The 18,821-nt window shown below is 45.4% G+C and overlaps 1 protein-coding gene across 1 annotated transcript; it reads right to left on the bottom strand.

Moving 5' to 3' along the window:
• Positions 1-335: 335 nt before the first annotated feature.
• Positions 336-18,472, bottom strand: LOC115481069 (receptor expression-enhancing protein 6-like). The gene is made up of 5 exons (XM_030220067.1): positions 18,284-18,472; positions 10,364-10,457; positions 2,969-3,104; positions 2,535-2,703; positions 336-839 (listed from the first exon to the last, which is right to left on the bottom strand). The coding sequence occupies exons 1-5, from the start codon at positions 18,396-18,398 to the stop codon at positions 790-792; spliced, it is 564 nt and encodes a 187-aa protein (XP_030075927.1). The 5' UTR covers positions 18,399-18,472; the 3' UTR covers positions 336-789.
• Between the last annotated feature and the right edge of the window lie 349 nt (positions 18,473-18,821).

The following is an 18,821-nucleotide window of genomic DNA, read 5'->3' as shown; positions in this document are numbered from 1 at the left end:
TAAGTGGGAGTGCTGCAGCTCAGTCTTACCTCTGTGCTTGATGTAAAGTTGATTGAACCAGCAGCAACACATCAGGAACTAATTCATGTTTGTTATTTTAGGATATAATCCAGGAAATTCTTAGGGCTCTAAGCCGTACTGTAGGAGTGCTAACTTTTAGCACGCTCTAAAAATTAGTGTGTGCCAACGATAGACACACCCATTATACTCCTATGGGTGTTTCTAGCGTTAGCACGTGCTAATTTTTAGTGAAACACTAAAACGTTGTGCGCCTACAGCGCGGCTTAGTAAACAGGGCCCTTAATCTTAAAAAAAAAAAAAAAAAAAATACGCTTTCTCAGAGTTTTGGGTTGCTGGCATCGTGTTTATTCTTACTTGAAAAAGCTCTAACCTACTTAGACTGCTGAATTTAAAATCTACCAAGCCAGATGATAAAGCAGTATTTAAATTAGTGATTTATGACATGAAGAAGAAAATATCCATGTTTAAGATGGCAGGGATTTAGAGAGAGTGATTATACAGAGTGCAGGATATCTTAACTAAAAAAGTACTTTATTGTGAACTCTCCGTATGCTTGAAGGTCTGGAAGAAAGCCCAAGGTTATGACGCTTGTATATCTTCTCACTTTATAATGAAGATAGTATACATTCAGATCAGCAGGGCTTTTACAGGATTCTTGGTGATAAGCATGAGGTAGACGTTGGTGGAGCGCTCAAAATTAGTGACTCACAGATTGATTTGTTTTGGGGTTTGAATTGTCACCAGTTCAAGGGTTACAGAATATTGTGGTCACATGTCCTTTTCTGACTCTGCTGCAGGAGTCACTACTGCTCTGTATGCTGGGGGGGGAAAAAAAGGCACGTTTGTGAGCATACCTAGACTACAAATATCCGTCTGAAGTAGTGACAGCTATCACTCTAAGGTGGCTACGACAGAATGCAACTGTGCAGAGCTACAGTGAAAGAATGAAGGCTTTATGACCAAGTCCTAGAGTCAGGATCCTGGAAACAGATGGTTGCATTTGGATGCAAATGTGCAGCGGCCAGTTAGCACCAAGGGGAAGAATACAGGCTTTCACTATTTACAACTCCTTCTAGGTCTTATGATGCATTTGTCTCAACCATGGCAGATAGAAGGGCTCAAGTTCAGCACCAGCAATAACAGTGATATACAGATGATGCCAGGGGCGGACTGACCAGTCAGTCAGGCAGTGGGGCAGTGCCCGAAGGACCAGAGGCTCTGCCCAGTTGCCTGCCACCACTGCTGCACTCTACAACCCCCTGGGTCCTACCTTGAAGACCTGCAAAACTACCGTGGGAAGTCTCGGCCGCCATTTTGAAAACACGCCGCCGCCGCCAGGCAGAATAGCAGTAGTGGCCAGAAAAGAGGTGGGGGGGGGGGGGGGGGTTTGCTGCCCCCAAAGAAGCTACTAGACCACCAGTGCCCTTCAAGGTAGGACCGGGAAGGGCCTACTGAGGCCCAGATCACTGTCAGTCCGCCCCTGGATAATGCCAAAAAATAGCTGCACACTCACAGCAGGGCTGTGGAGCCAATACACCAAATCTCAAACTCCTGTTTTTCTACTGTCTGACTTTGACTGATATTAAGCTTACATTTTTTTGTTACAAGGTGTATTTTCACAGCACTTACAAATATCCATAGTAAGCTATGGAATTTTGTAAGTCTGAGTGCTTTATCTGTCACATTTGTATCCTACATATCGAAAATGAGCCCCCATATTCAGAACAAAAAATATATAAATATATAGTAAAAATGTATTTATTTGAAGCTAGAGTTGGAGTCAGTACACTTTTACCGACTCCAAAGCCCCCCGACATGCAAGATGTAGAGGGGGGAAAAAAACAAACCAACCAAAAACATAACCCACCACAGTTCAGAATGATGTCAAGCAAAACAGTTAGTGTGTGCAATATCCTTTGCCAATGGCCTCAGCATGGACTGGGTGAGTATTCTTAGTGTGAGCATTGGTGATTTCAAATTTGGGTGGGTGTTCAGGCATGGACTGGGTAACTATTCTTAGTGTGAACATTGAAACCCCCCCCCTCCCCCCCCCCCAAATTTGAAATCACTAAAGAAAGTTAAATCGATCGATTGATAGAACAGAGATGAGAATTACATACAGAACTGCTGGCTGCTGCCTGCTCGGTCTGTCCTGCTGACTGATGTGCTTCGCTGCTGGCCAGAGTAGTAAGACTGAATACAGATAAAAGGACAAAACAAAGAAAATAGTGAGATGACAGATTTACTTAAGAATTGATTTGCAGCATTCTGTGTTAAGGCAGAATTAAATCCAGTTGCAAGTGTTGCACAGACTCTGTATCACCAGAACTGTAGACAACATCTGGTTTTCTGACCTTATCTAGTTCATTAAAGCAGATAGAGAAGGACCACAGTGAATTAAGATGAGAGTTTGGAAATTAGGACAAAGGAGAGCCCATGATATAGGGTTAAAATAGCAAAGGCGGCAGCAACAGCAAATGGTCTCCCTAATACATTCACATAGAAAGCTTTACCTTCTCTGGTGACAGTCTCAGCAGTGCTGCGTGCTTGCTCACTGAGATCGTTCACCATACTGTCCACAGTGTGCTGATGTTTCAGGAAGAAAGGTCGGATGAAACGATTGTACATCACCTGAGAACCATTCCACGAAAATGGGGCCATGCACCAGAGCAGGAACATACACTGAGAATATATATATATATATATATAAGAGAAAACGAGAGACAGGATCTCTGTCTCAGTTTCAAGCAGCGTACAATACAGACATGCAAGGCTCTTTGGTAACTGGGAAAAGGGAGAGCATGCTAACTTCTAAACTAAAACGAGAGGCATCTAACAAGCAGCAATGAGGAAAAACCCCATTGTCAGATTTCCCATCCAGAAAGAGCTATCCCCCCCCCCCACAAAAAAAAAACCACCCACACAAATACTTTCAGCCTCTTCACACCTTCCAACATAATAGAGTGGAAACCAGAAGAGAAAATGTCAGAAAGAATTCCACCACACTGAAGATCCCATACACAACCCAGTAGGTCAGCCAGATGGTGTCATCCTTCTTATCTAGGCTTTCAATGGCTTTTATCCTGCAGGAAAAGAAAAAAATTCAGTACTGTGGTTCCAATGCAATTAAAATAATACCAAGAACAAGCAAAACCAGAGAGTAGATGTGCACAGAACTATTAAAATAACTACAATCTCCTACTTAAGGCCCTCATGATCAAAAGCCCCGCACTGTTCCAAACAGCGCGGGGCTTTACCACACCGATGATCAGAGATAATGCATGCAAATTTAAGCAGTGCAATTATCTCTGATCATCGGGCAGAAGTGCGGGCGAATTGGGCATGAGCACGTGCTCAGCACAATCCTCCCGCACTTGTTTGACAGGTCTGGGCTGTCAAAAGCCCAAACCTGTCAAACATCCTGCTCCATCAACTAACACCCTGCCCCCGAGGCCCGAGCAACGGGGGCTGGAGGTCCGGTGGATCTCCAGCTCCCCCCCCCCCCCAAATTGGTCCCTGGTGGTCTAGTGGCCGCTGGCAAAACCCCTCCAGTGCATCCTGGGCGCCGCCATTTTGCTGTGTCGTCAACCAAGAGGAGGGAGGCAGGCTGCGTCCCTCCTCCAACTAAGGTAGGGGGCTGTCCTTACGCTGGACCACCAGGGATCTCTCGGACAATGCTGGGGGGGGAGGGGGGAAGTTGGGGTGGGCTGGAGGTCCACCGGACCTCCAACCCCCCCCCCCCCATCGCTCGCTGGGTGGGAGGGGGTTTTGCCGGCGGCCACTAGACTACCAGGGACCAATTTCGGGGGGGGGGGGGGGGCAACGGGGATCCCTGGTCAGGGCTCACCATTCCTCCCCAATGATCGGCAAACCCTAACGCCAGCTCGGAGCTGGCATAGGGTTTGCCGCGGCCAGCGACCCAATCTTTGGCGCGCTGGTCGCTGATCATTGGGGATGAATGCGCTGAGCCCTGTTTAGCATGCATTTGCATGCTACTTGAGCAAAGAGCCCTCGAGAGCGTTGTTTCATGCGCTCGAGGGCTCTAATCATGGGGCGGTAGCAAACGCTGGCACTAGTATGGCGCTAACAGCCTCTAGCGCCGGCGTTTGCTTTTGATCATGAGGGTGTAAATACTGTCTCTCTCCAGGGTGCCTGCTGTTTATATAGATGTGGGGTGGTGCTGCAGTCCTTGTATCGTGTCCAGTATTTGCCTGTAGGACCAGCAACTGAAGTCTGATGTGAGGGTTTTTCAGATATCAGGAATTCACTGCACAGAATTTATTTATAATGGAGTCAATATTCAGCTGTTGGCGATGAGTGTTTTTGCTCACTGCCGACAGTGTTATTCTCAGATATTCAAAGCCAGTACCTGTGCAGGCTCTGGCTTTCATATCCGGTTATTTTTAAGCCTGTTACAATATAGCCCTCAGAATGCCTCCAATGTAGCCAACTTTGAGTTATTAACCGTAATATTCAGTGGCACTTAATATCAGCAGCTAGCCCTGACCAAGTGATTTAAAAGGGTCAGCAGCCAGCTAAATCGCTTTGAATAATCAGGCCCAATATTTATATCCTGCTTACCAGTAGCGTAGCCAAGGGTGGGCCCAGGACCACCCAGTAGCAGCACACCTATGATGTGGCTAGCAGGAATCCCCAAGCCCCACCAGCCAAAAACTGTCCCTCCTGCATTCCTTGTAAATAGCAGATCTTTGCCTGCAGCGACTGATACATACTGTTCGCACCGGCCCCACAACCTTCCCTCTGATGTGTTCCCACCTATGCGGAAACAGGAAGTTGCATCAGAAGGAAGGCTGTGGGGCCAACATGAGCAGTGTATATTAGTTGCTGCTCGCTGCCAGTGAAAATCTGCTGCTTAAAAAGGTATGTGGGGGAGGGGGGATGTTTGAGAGACCATAGGACATACAGACGAGAGACCAAATCACTTATGGGACAGGGGTCTTCGGCCCACCCATCATTGGATGTCTGGCTACGCTCCTGCTGCTTACAACTAAGCGGGTAACAAAAAGACGTGCACCTCTAATCCTTCCACAGCAATGTGTCTTTACCATGTGTAAACCCGGCACTTAATTTTATCTTGCATAAATATTTAAAAGTACCTATTTTACAAAGTTGGGATATGCACATATCAAATCCAAATGCCAAGGGGGCACGGTCTGGATATGTTTTGAACAGGACAAGAGGGAGGCAAGTTTGAAGACATTAGTCCCCATTTCAGAAGGGAAGGAAATGTCCGTTGGGAGTTACACCTGCTACCAACCATGTTTAGGATTTGGTAAACAGCTACTATTGAGCAGCACTCCAATGGAAGGATATGGGGTGGGGGGGGGGGGGGGGGGGGGGTTGTCCCCTTAATCCCCCAGTGGTGTTTATACTCCCAAATGTCAAATGGGCAAAAGAAACCAGTCACTGATAGCTTTGGGATAATGCCTGGTTATGTTTCTAAGTTTGCAAAGGCTGAATCCATCAACAGATGTTTATTTTTCTAAAATGGACGTTTATGCTGTAAACACCTCGCTCATAAATGTCCATTTCTTCTGCATTTTAGAACAGGCTTTACTTTTAGCAGATTCTGGTCAAACTTGAAATGCACTGACTTGCATGTCAATTCCAGTATCTATGACCTGTCTAAAATGGGGCTGTAAATGTGCTTATATAGATGCATCAGCAGCAAGAAGCCTGCTTTCTGTGCACTCCTACGAGACCAAAAGACTTCTATATAAAAATCAGAGGCTTAGCTACCATTGAGCAAACTTGCCAAAATACCCACTGTTTTCCTCCTCCACACCTCTCTTCCTATACCATTATCTGGCATCTCTCACTCAGACACCTCCTCCCCCACCCCTCCTTTACCTTGCAACCCGTAAATGTCACTTCATACCTACTGTCTGCAGGCTGCCTTGGATCCTTCCCTCTGATGTGTCCTGCCCACCTCTGATGCAATTTGCAGTTTCGGGGCAGAACGTGTCAGAGGAAAGGCTTCAAGGCAGGCCACAGGCAGTGGATATGAAGTTCTGCCACTGAAGGCAGACACAGGGGAAGTAGAGAGATTCCAGATCCTGGTAGAGGAGGAGGGGAATGGAGCTGGACTACAGGGATGTGGGCAGTGAAATGCTGCACCATGGTTGGGGGGGGGGGGGGGTTGCAAAGATTGAGAACGCCTGGCATACAGGTTAACAAACTACTGCCTAGAGCTGATACTGGAAAATAGAAAGATCATAGGTAGGTGAGATGTGGAAAAAACAAAACAAAGTGTGACAGAACTAGAGGGTGAGAAAAGGATGAGGAGTACATCTACATCAGTGTTGAAATGCACATTAGAGAAAAAAATGATGAAGTGTCAGAGACAGATGTATAGAGAAAAAAAATGAAAAACACAAGAAAAGTTGAAAGGAGAGGCTGGGACCAAGTGGATAGTAACATAAAATGCCCAGCCATTAAAAAAAAAACAAAAAACACTCCATTTTATTTTCAGATTTAGACTGGCATCTTGAAATGTGCAATCCTGATAGTTTCATATTTTACACACAGTAAAACAGGAAATATAGTTTCTCCAGTGTTGCATTGCACTCAGACTTCTCCGAGTTCCTATTTCTAGCTACTGGTTGCTTATTCTGTATTTGAGGCTCTGCCTGTATTCGTCAGAAACTGATGTTTAATTTCTGTGTAGGGATCTGTAGTAGTCTGTTTTTCTAGAAGGAAGTAAATCAGTATTCCAGGTGTTGCCTTTTTAAAAAGGTAGGGCTGTTGATACTGTTTTATTATGACAGCTTTTCTATCTAGGTCTGGAATTAATGTTTTGCCAAATTTGATTACTGGAACTCAAAAGGTGACCTCCTCCCCTCCTGTGCCCTGCTACCTTGAGAGAGAATTAATGTTTTGCCAAATTTGATTACTGGAACTCAAAAGGTGACCTCCTCCCCTCCTGTGCCCTGCTACCTTGAGAGAGAATTAATGTTTTGCCAAATTTGATTACTGGAGCTCAAAAGGTGACCTCCTCCCCTCCTGTGCCCTGCTACCTTGAGAGAGACAGTGTTATAGGGGCCCATATTGAATTTTTCTACCTGGGGGCCCTTTAAGTCATAGCTACAACACTGAATATAATACAAAGAATCAAGGGACAGTATTTCCCTTAACTATACCAATAAGTCAGGATCCCATACAACTCTCTAGGCTGCTAATGCTACTCCACAAAAGGGATCACTACTCTTGGGTATTTAGCCCAAGAGGAATGTGGAAGTAGTTTCAGAATGATTTACACTGGTGAAAGGATTCTATATAGAGCAGCTAAGGATACTGTAAACCGGCATCAGCTTGCCACGCTGAACAAATTAGAGTGAGGAGTTGTTTGGTTTTGGTTTTTTTTGTTTGTTTGTTTCAGTGCTCAAACAGCTTTTTTTTTTTGTAAGGCAGGAGAGGACGCCGGAGCAAAAGAAACCTCAGACGCTTTTTAAAGTCAGGAGAGTAAGAACCACAAACCCCAGTCAGGCAGAGAGGACGGGGCGATGGGGGAGAAAGGGAGGGACCTGGCACCACCAGGTGTGCAACCAGGACCAGGACACTCCAGAAGCCAATCAATCCAGAGCTGCACATGACCACATATAGTAAGCCTCTGAAGTTCTCTCTCTACTGTTGGTAGAGGGACATCACCCACAAGTCTCTGGATTGATCTGTGGGACACTATGGAAAAACATTTCTCCAAGGCCAGGCAGGCTGCTTGTTCTCAATGATGGGTCGGCGTCCACGGCAGCCCAGGAACGGAGATTTTCCAGCAAAAATCCAACAAACTTTGCGACAGCTTCTGGAGCACAGGACAGACGCACTGCACATGCATGGTCATCTTCCCACCCACGCACGTCTGTTCCAGTCTCAGTTTTTCTTTTTCTGTGGTGGAGAGGGGCTGCGTGTCAGTTTCTCTCCCTCAGGCCGAGAGAAAGACTTCGGTGTCTTTAGTGCTTTTTGGTTTTCGGTCTTTTTTCCAGTTTAAAAAAAAAAAAAAAATCCTTATTTTATTTTCTTTGGTTTTTTCCCTTTTAAGTTTCCTTTAGTTTCCAAGGCAGCCTTATTAGGCCGCGCGTACGCGGTTCCCATTTTTGTGCCTCTCAGTTGGCACAATCAAGCCTTTTGATTTCGCCACCGCGATTTTTCCGCTCATGTCCTTGAAGCCTCCCAACGGCTTAAAAAAAAGTGTGCTCGGTGCCAGCGGTCGATCTCAGGCACTGACCCACACGCGTGGTGCATCCAGTGCCTTGGGCACGACCATCGCCCAGCCGCCTGCAAGTTGCATCTCAGCTTGAAAAAGCGGACACAGGCGTCAAGAAGAGCTCTTCGGGACCGTCTTTTCGGAGCGCAGACTGATTCCTCAGTGTCGACATCGGGAGACAAGGTAATGGCTGTCCGGACTTCACCTCTAGCTGGGAGAGGTGAGCCGTCGAGCGGGTCTCCACCTGTCTCGAAGGCTCCAGCTGTGCAGGCCCATCGGGATCGACCACTGTCAGATCTGACCCCGAGGAGGCATGTGGATTCCATGTCCTCCTCGTCGGTACCGAGGAGTACCGGTGACGTGCTTCGAGCAAAGGTGAAGAAGTATAGTCATCGGTCTCCTTCGAGACACGGTACCGGGAGCGTCGAAGGATTTGGCACACCAGAAGCGTTGACGCCGGGAGGATCGCTCACCCTCCATACAAGAGGTGTCAGTGCGTAGATCTTCTGACAGCCCGGTACCGCCTCCCAGGCCTCCACAGATTCTGCCGTCGACTTCTGCACCGACCCCCCAGCCTTCCTCGACAGCGACTCTGGACGAGCGCATCCAAGCCATTCTTCCAGGTCTCCTGGAAGGGCTGCTGCGTCAATCTATTTTGGAACTGGGGGTGCTTGCGCCCTCGGTACTGTCGATGGAAGCAGCAGCTGGCTCTGCGCCTGTGGTGAGGTCTCCGACGCCGGTACACCGCCGGCATGGAACAGACTCCTCGGCATCGCCATAGAGGACGGGGTTCCTCGGTGTCGAGACGGGCCTGGTTCCGGACTGCAGTTGGAGAACTCTTGTCCGATACCGAGGAGGATGCCTCATGGGATGAAGGAGAGGACCCCAGGCATTTCTCTTCCGAGGAGTTGTGGTCTTCCTTCTGAGCCTACTCCTTCACCTGAGAGGAAGCTTTCTCTATCAGAGTCTCACCTTCTCATCATTTGTCCGGGAAATGTCTGTGGGCATTCCCTTCCCGGTGGTCACAGAGGATGAGCCCAGGACTGAGATGCTCGAGGTCCTTGACTATCCTTCACCACCTAGAGTCGTCTACTGCCCCTCTGCATAGTGTCCTTAAAGAGACATTGCTTAGGAACTGGGCGAAACCACTCAGTAATCCCACCATTCCCAAAAAAGCTAAGTCCCAATATCGGATTCACGGAGAACGTGAGTTGATGAGGTCCCAGTTACCTCACGACTCTATGGTTGTGGATTCCGCCTCGGCGCCCCCGGGTCGAGAGTCTAGGACTCTGGACTCTTTTGGGAGGAAGGCCTATCAGTCCTCTATGCTCGTGTCCGAGATCCAATCATACCAGCTCTACACAAGCATCCATATGCGGAACAATGTTAAGCAACTGGCGGACTTGGTGGACAAGCTTCCTCCGGAGCACGCAGGCCTTTTCAGGAGGTGGTCAGGCAGCTGAAGGCGTGTCGCAAATTCCTGTCCAGGGGTGCTTACGACACTTGATATTGCATCCAGATCCGCTGCTCAAGGTACAGTGATGCACAGACTCTCATGGCTACGTGCTTCTGACCTGGATAGTTGAACCCAACAGCGGCTTGCGGATGTTCCTTGCCATGGGGGGGATAATATTTTTGGTGAGAAAGTCGAGCAGCTCCACCAGCGGGAAACCGCCCTCGACAAGCTCTCCCACCGGGCGCCTTCAGCATCTACCTCAACAGGTAAACAGTTTTTCCGGGGAAGGTGGAATGCTCCCTATGCTTACAATAAGCATAGGTACAATCCACCTTCCCGACAGTCTTCTCAGGCTCAGCCCCAGTGCTCGTTCGCGTCAACAGCGTGTGCCCAGATAGGCCCCTGCAGCTCCCCAGCAAAAGCAAGGGACGGTGCGTCTGTCCCGCGCTCCAGAAGCTGTTGAAAAGTTTGTTGGATTTTTGCTTGAAAATCTTCGTCCTGGGCCGCCGTGGACGCTGACCCATCAGTGAGAACAATCAGCCTGCTCTCCTCGGAGAATACCTGCTACAGGTAAGTATCTTCGCTTTTCTAGACACTGCGAGAGAACAGCATGCCTAGACACTGAGGAAGTATAAGATGGGGCAGGCCAAGGTAAGAGTACTCACGAAGAATAGGCTGGATAGACGAAGCCAATTAAGTTGCAAAGTAGAGAAGCACCATAACCAAACATGAGATAGAGACCCATGGCGCAGACAGAACCTAGGCAAAGAGATAAAACAGAAATATAAAGGTCATAAAACATTGTGTGCAAAAGTCCTTTGGGCTGATGCTCAAAATGTAATGCTGGCACTAGAGGCGATTAGCGCTGGACTAGCACCGGCGTTGGTGAATGCAAAATGCTCAGAGGGCTCTAGCACGTAAGACAATCTGTATACCAAAGATTAGTGCAAATAGCATGCAAATGTAGTCAAACTGATGTTAATAAGGTAGTTTCCTATTCTCTCCCAATGCCCAGAGAACAGCTCACAAAACAAAGCCGCACTTATGCTGAAAAGCAGAACGCCAGCTCAGAGAAGGCATTAGGATGTTTGAAAAGAGGCTCTTTCACGATTCTCTTTAAAATCCACTGGATTTTTTTTTTTTGGAAATAGGAGGAATCCCATGCAGTGAGCTCAGGCAAACCCAAGAGTGAAGCACACATTGGCGCCTGTTTCCTGTACTTAAATATAAGCCTTCCAAGTAAAAAAAATTAAAAGAAAATTGAAAAGCTTATATTTAAAAAAAGGTGAAGAAAACAGGCGCCGTGTGCTTCACTCTCAGGTTTGCCTGAGCTCACTGCGAAACACTTCTGTGCATGTGCCCCCCCCTTCCTTTTGTAGTTCGCATATAAATACCATATCCTTTGAGCATTGGTGACCTAGGTTTTCTACACTGTTGGCTTTACTATGCATGTTCACAGCATCGGTCCACATACTAGGGGGTAGAGATGTGGCCATGAAGCTGCAGGAATCCAAGCAGTTTCATGGCTTCCTTTCCCTATTTGCCAGTACATGACAGAATGAAGCAGATATATGCCAGCCTGTGATTGAGGAAGCTAAAATGAGTAACATAAGGAAATATTTCTTTACAGGAAAGGCAGTGGGTAAATGAACAGCCTCCTAATGGAGAGGCAAAAAAAAGGAACACAACACATGCAAGTCACCCTTGTGTGCACTGCTTCTATTTACAGCAACATCTACTTAGACTTAATCTGTAATTGCATTATCCAGAGTTGATGAGATTAGTGTCTGTTGAGGTGTTATGCAAGCGCCAACACTTGCTTTATTTTAATGCTTTAACCCCATAACAATTTACACCCTCCCCATGGAGGTGGTAGGATCAAAAGCAATGACAACAGGGCATAAATTAAAAACAAAAACCAAACACACACCACACAAGTCTTGCCATACTGGGAGAGACCAAAGGTCCATCAAGCCTGGTGACCACTGTCAAACGGATAATCCAGGTCACAAGAACCTGGCAATATACCAAAATAAATTTTATGCTGCCTATTTTAGAAAAAAAAAAAAGTAAAGCAGCAGTGGATTTCTATATGAGAGCAATCGAAGCAAAACAAATGACCCCCATATTAAAAACAATGCATAAACAGCAGCATGGTCAACCATAAACTAAAGATATAGAGGTGTCACCTACAAGAAGAGCAGGTACAACTCAGCTACCCTATCAGGCAGACTAGATAAAGAACAGAAGATAAAGACCTGTATGGTTCACTATCTTATGGGTTTACATGGATTAATCAGTGCAGCTCCATTACAGACACAGCAAATAGTGAAAGAACTGCAGATATCAAAATTACTGTTTAGGTCACAGTAACAGCAGCGGACAAATTACTCTTACATTTTGATCCTAAAAATTCTACGAATGGCTTCACAGAAGCTAGATGATTATGTGCAAGTATTCTTTTTTTTTTTTTTTAATTCAGCCTTTTCTTCCTGCTTTTTCATATTTACACAACTCAATCATAATTACAAGCCTCTGTGGGGACTGCAATAATATAAACTTTCATAGCTACCTTGGGTTTTCTCCTTAATCACAGCCTCTCTCAGAGCTACAGACCTTTTCTGGGATCATGTATGCATAGACAACTCCTAACATAAGATAAACCAATGTGTGTTATTCTGGGTCAGACCAAAAAGGTCCATGGAGCTCAGCATTCTATTCCACACAGGATCCATTATTTGCAATGCACTGTCACAGATTATTAGTAGATTTGGGAAAGCTACTACTTTAAGAAACATTCCGTACCTAGAGACTCCCATTACAAGTCAGCCACATATAGGTGACATCATCTGACAGCTCCCATTGGGTGGAGAAGCTCAGAGAGATTAAAAAAAAATCCCTCTAAGCATACATGGTAGGCATACCAATAGGGCAAGCCCAGGTACTTCACTTCCTGCCTCAGTTCATCTGTCCAAAGGGAGGTGGGTGGGTTGTTGTATGGTTGACTTATCCTGCTGTCCACAGAAAACTCCCATTACAGCTTTCTTCTAGGACAAGCAGGATGCGTCATCCACCTATAGGTCCCTCTCTAGCCAAAGGGTGGGTAAGGGGGCCAGTCGTGATTCTATTTGCACTCTTTATGGCCCTTTTGGTACTCTGGTAGGACGAGCTGGCTCACCCCCGTATGAAAAATAGGTTATTCCAAAAGATCCGAACAATAAAATGGTTTTATTTTATGTTGTTAGTTGAGCTTTCTCACTCCTTGAAAATGCATTGTTTGGCTCTTTTTTTTTCCTTCGTTCAAAATATACACACATTTAGATTATAATCTTGACAATTTTTCAAATATGGGTGTTATTTAGCAAATATCAGAATAGCCAATAATTGTTGATCCATAACATATAAAGTGGATTTCTTTGTGACGACAATAAAGATAGTTCAACGTTAAACTGACTGAGAACCAAAACATACAAAATAAAAAGATCAGGAATGAATGAACTACATCAGCAAATCAATATTCAAAATCCTCAAATAATCAACAAATAAATTATTTGAACATCAAACAAGGGCAACATGGGCCTCAGAAGTCATGAGTCAATCTGTGCACATTAGCTTAACAAAACACATAAATCGGGAAGTCGGGAGTAGAAGCTAAAGTTGATCTCCGATGGGGGACCAGGTTCCACAGCTCCTGACTGTAGAAGGGATTCCACCTTCTGGAGTAGGAGGGCTGATACGTGCGACAGTCCTGAAACCCTAAGTGGTGGTTTACGAGGGGGTGGGTGGCAGATGCAGTAACCCCTCTTGATGATGGCTGAGAACCTATTAGTTGGTGGTGATAAAGAGAAGATCATAAGCACTACCATACTGGGACAGACCAAAGGTCTATCAAGCCCAGATCCCATTTCCAACAGTAGCCAGTCCAGGTCACATGTTTATTATGAAAACTTGATATACTACCTTCTCCGACTTGCAAACCAAGGCAGTTTACAAAAGGTACAAAAAAAAAAAAAACAGAATAGAAAGGAATGCCATTGGTTTATAGAACAGGGAACAACCAATCACAAACATATAAAAGAACAAAAATAGATACATTTACACTGCTAAAAAACAATCCAGGAATGTAACATGTGGGGTGATCCAGGAATGTCACAACACACATGGGGTGTCCGAGCTGATGCCCAAAGATCAACTCAAAATAATAAGTCTTCAAAAACACCATAAAATTTGATAAAAGATTGTTCATACCACAGAAAGGGCGGCAAATCATTCCATAATTTCAAAGCTAGGAAAAAAAAAACAATGTCGTACATCTGGTGGATTCAAGGTGCACAGATCAAGGAGATGACAGAACGAAAAACCAGTTGCCCCCTGTGACCAAAGAGACTAACTAGGGGTATAAAGCATTATGGGGCCCTTTTACTAAAGGCACAGTAGACCTACCACGGGACATGTTTAGATGTCCCACAGTAGTCTTCTGCTTAGTGTGTGCTAATCCCACACTGGAAAATTTTTATTTTCCCAGTACAGGAGGCGGGTCAGGGGGCAGAGAATAGACATGCCTGCTCTAATTAGTGTGGAGTAACACAGGAGCCCTTACCGCCTCCTAAATAGGTGTCGGTAAGGGCTCCCAGCAGTAATGGCCATGTGCTAATGAGGAAATTAGTACGTGGCAATTACAAAAATAAAACAAAACCCACCCAAACCCCATTTTACTACCGCACTAAAAGAGGCCGCAGTGCACGGGAAACCCATGTGCTGACAGTAGCACCTGCCACTTTTTACAAAAAGGACTACTATGTGAGGGGGCAGATTAAGAAAGATTTCCAAGTGAAAGGCCTGGTGAGACAGACAAAATCTTGAACTGAACATGAACAGGGAGCCAATGCAAACAAGACAATAGAGAAGAGACATGGTCAAAATGCCACGCACCAAGTATTTGACACAATCCAAAAACAGTAGAACACATTTTATGCTGCTTATCCGTGGCTTATGGACTTTTCTTTTACAAAAACTTGCCCAACCTTTTTAAACCCTACTATTCTAACCACTTTTACCACCACATTCTCTGGCAGCAAGTTTCAGGAGTTTAATTACACGTTGAGTGAAGAAATATTTTCTCCGATTTGTTTTAAAATTTACTACTTAATAGCTTCATTATGTGCCCCTTAGTTCTTGAATTTTTGGAAAGAGTAAACAAGTGATTCACATACACCTGCTCCACTCCACATTTTATAAACCCATCATCTCTCCTCTGACATCTCTTCTCCAAGCTGAAAAGCCCTCTTTAGCCTTTGCTCATAGGGAAGCCATCCCATCCTCCATCATTTTCATTGTCCTTCTTTCTACCTTTTCTAATTCTGCTATATCTTTTTGGAGATGCGGTGACCAAAATTGCATACAATATTCAAGGTGCGGTCGACCCATGGAGCAATACAAAGGCATTATAAACATTATAATATTCTCAGTTTTGTTCTCCATTCCTTTCCTAACAATTCCTAACATTCTATTTCCTTTCTTAGCTGCACTATACACTGAGCAGAGGATTTTAAGATATTAATTACGACACCTGATCCAGCCTCCTACAAGGTTGTGGTTCACTGGCAGGCAGTCAATGGCTCTGGCTCTGCCTGGAGACAGATTTGTTTCTGTCCCCATCCCTGGTTGGTCTTCTCTGATAGTAGGTGATATTACAATGTTGCAGGCACCACCTTGGTAGTGATGTGTAGCATCATGAGCTGGAGAATGTATTCGGGAGATGACCTCTGCAACGCCTTTTTATAGAGAGATGCTCACTTGATTAAAGTCTGCTCAAGTCCAATGTTGTGCAGTTGACCTTGATGGAGTCTCTGAAGAGGTTTTACCAGAGCAAGGCAGGGCATCCGCAAAACACAATGTCCTTCCAGAGCAGTGATGCACAGAGCCAAGCTAGGCGACATGCTGCAATGAAGTGTTTTCTACACTCCTACAGGTAGGGTATGAGCAGAGAGAGGAAGTCCTGTATGTCCTTGGTAAGCAATGGGAGGCCACTCTTAATCTTAAGATAACCTCTTGGTACAGGATTGGTTGAAATAGACAGGTGGCCAAGCATTGAGCTTTGAAAAACCTTTTTTGCCCATCCTGCCTAAATTTTATCTGGAGGCATGTTGAGAGTTAGTGTAGGAGTTCTTATGCCTCTTCAGGCTAGAGTCCACCATGATGGACTGATGTGGTAGCTGGTTCTTATCAAAACCCAGTACCATATGCACCTGATATTTCACTTCCAGCCTTTTTGAAGCTGGAACCTGGAGAAGAGGATGAGCCATATCTTGGTTTTGCCTTATGCATTGAGATAGGTACTGAATCCTTAAGAGTATCCAGGCATTTGAGATCTTGGGCTTCGCGGGAAGGGTCCGTTGTGCCACCAGTGGAGAGGTTAATGTGGGTGGTGATCTTTTGTAGAAATTTCAAGTAGGCAAGGTCCTCAGGAGGGGGTGGGGGTGGATAGAGGTTTTTTGGCTTGCCCATCCAAGTGGGGTGCCCAACACATGTAGTGGTGAGGCAGCAGCTGAGAGGTCCAAATTGTAGGTGCCTTGGGAAACAAGACTATTGGGAACAGCAGAAAAAGTAAACTGAGGCAGTAAGTGTGGTTGCCCTACAGGGATGCCTACCACACATGCTCAAAAAGATCTTTAAAAAGAAGATCTGAGCTATTGGACAGCATCTTCGTTCAATGGGAGTCATCAGATGTCACCTATATGTGGCTGATGGATCCTGCTTGTCCTAAAAGAATGGCTTTGAACTCATCTTCCAGTTTAATGGCGCACTGAACGAGAAAACAAACAAAACAAAAAAAAACTTCAAGGGTGTTCTCTAGTGCTACTACTATTTTAAAAGTAGAAACAATGGTTTCCTATTTATCGGCTCCATCCTGCTCCCGATTTTAGAAGCCTTTAGCATATTCCCCCTTAAGTCATGTTTCTCCAAACTGAAGAGTCCTAACCTGACCCTCTTCAGTCTTCCTTCCCAGTGTAGGAAGTGGGGGCAAAAGCCACACTCAGGATCTCGGCATACTGCCCTGGCTTCTGTGCTTTGCTTCACATAAACACAATAACTAGTCTCTGTAATACTATCACTAGTTTCTGGTGAGAGAGTCACCTGGCGGTTTTAAAATTTATGTAAATAAAACAGAAGGTAGAGCCAACACACAGGCAAAGAAACAAAGGGCACAAAGATTGAGCTACACCTATCCAGGTGCACATGCAGGGACAAACAAAAAGGCCAGGTAAGGGAAAGACATTGAGAATATGCATGACAGGTTAATTCCACTAGCAGCCTCACTGCTGGATTCTGGATTAAGTGTGCAATTCTTTTCTCTGGTAATCTAATCCCATGTGTAAGAAGTTGCAGTAATTTAATCTGGCACTAATAAATAATACCCTATAAGATTCTGGCAAAACTTTACAGAGAAATATCTTCCATAGTTAAATCATTTCTAACAAAAATCCAGCATTGAGAATAAGTTCAAAGTTACATCCCTTATCCTTAAAGGTCAGCGGACATGCCATTCAGTATGACAGGTCTAGGTTGCACCAATTTTCTCCTCTATGCACCTCAAGGACCTCCAATTTACCTGGATTTAATCTCAGCCGGTGCTCACTCATCCAGAGATTCCCTGTAAGAATAGGCCAAGAATCCCAAAGTGGCCTATGGCCACGGGCCCAGGCTAGGGGCTTCATAAATGTTTTCTTTCATTTACCCAAATGTATTCAGTCAGTGCTACGTATGTCTAGTCGTTCTACAGAACTAGTAACTGGTAGTAATCTGGGATAAGTACTACCAATACACACGCACAAAAAAAAACATGCAGTTTAGGAATGTAGATGAAATATTACACTTTAAAAAATGTTGCGAAAGGCTTTAATAAATACATGAGGTCCAGCCAGAAAAGTTGCGCCTGAAAATCACTCTTCATACATCAGACCATGCAGGGCCAGACTTATGGATACTGTTGTGGCCCCTAAACTATAACATTTTAAGAGGCTCCCAACACAATTAAGTGCAAAGTAAATTTTAGGTAACATGACGTTCCAAGTTGTAGTTTATCTAGTAAATCCGGTCCTGACCTGGCAATGCTGGATACAGTACAGTATAGATTAAAGAGCAAACCTTCTAGAAGTTTATAAGTTCATTTTTAAAATTGCTTTACAGATTTAATACTAGCACTTCCTACTTGGACCTTGATACAGTCGTGCAGTTTCTGATGTGCATTTCCATTACCTTTTGATTTTAGTGTTTTTTGAGCGCCCTTGGGAAATATGTATATTAGCATTTAAAATGGTCCTCGTAGTTTACATAAAGCATGCCTTCCGGGAATGACTTAAGAACTGGAAACTCACATCGTCGTTTTCCGAGATCCGTTCGTATCTAATGTTAAGTAGTGTATGCTAGCGACAGCTGGTGGTTGACGATCTTTGCTCTTTGGATTTTCCACCTTTTCCCCACATGCTTACATTGGAGATATGGTTATCTGTAAACAAATAGAGCTGGGGGGAGCCATATCGTCCCCAGACGCTTCCCAACCACCTTACCCCCCTCCCTCTCACCTGTGGCCAGGTAATATTTTTTGGTTCCCGTTCTCGCCTCCACCTTTCCTAGTATATTCGCCACAAGGTTGTCTCCATTAAGAAAGGCCTGAAAGCGCTCCCGGAGGGGCACCATGGCGCTAGCTCCAGTACCAGATACGTGTATTCCACCGACACCACCCCAGGTGCTCCGCCTGCTCCTTTAAGCCGCTTTAGCGCTGACCTCGCCTTTCCACCTGCTAGGGGCGTGGCCGAGACGCTGCGCGCCAATAAGGAAAGGACTCGCCGGGCAGGTGAGGGCCAGTTACTTGCTTCTGAACGTTGTTACAGGAGGATCCCAGAGGGCAGGAATGAGGCACAAGGAAGGCGATGGGAAAAAGTGCAAGATAAAGTTATGTGCTAATGGCTACCTAAACCTTCTTCAACTAAGCTGAGAGAGCCTAGACCAAAGGTTTGAGAGGCACAGCTAACCGAGATGCAGCTCTCTCATTACGCTTCCAGCCTGGCCAGCAGGAAGCTTACTCCGCACACTCAAGGGGATAGATACATGTGACACACT

Source organism: Microcaecilia unicolor, chromosome 11 (assembly GCF_901765095.1).
Source record: "Microcaecilia unicolor chromosome 11, aMicUni1.1, whole genome shotgun sequence".
Lineage (NCBI taxonomy): Eukaryota > Metazoa > Chordata > Amphibia > Gymnophiona > Siphonopidae > Microcaecilia > Microcaecilia unicolor.
This window is presented reverse-complemented; position numbering and strand designations above follow the sequence as displayed.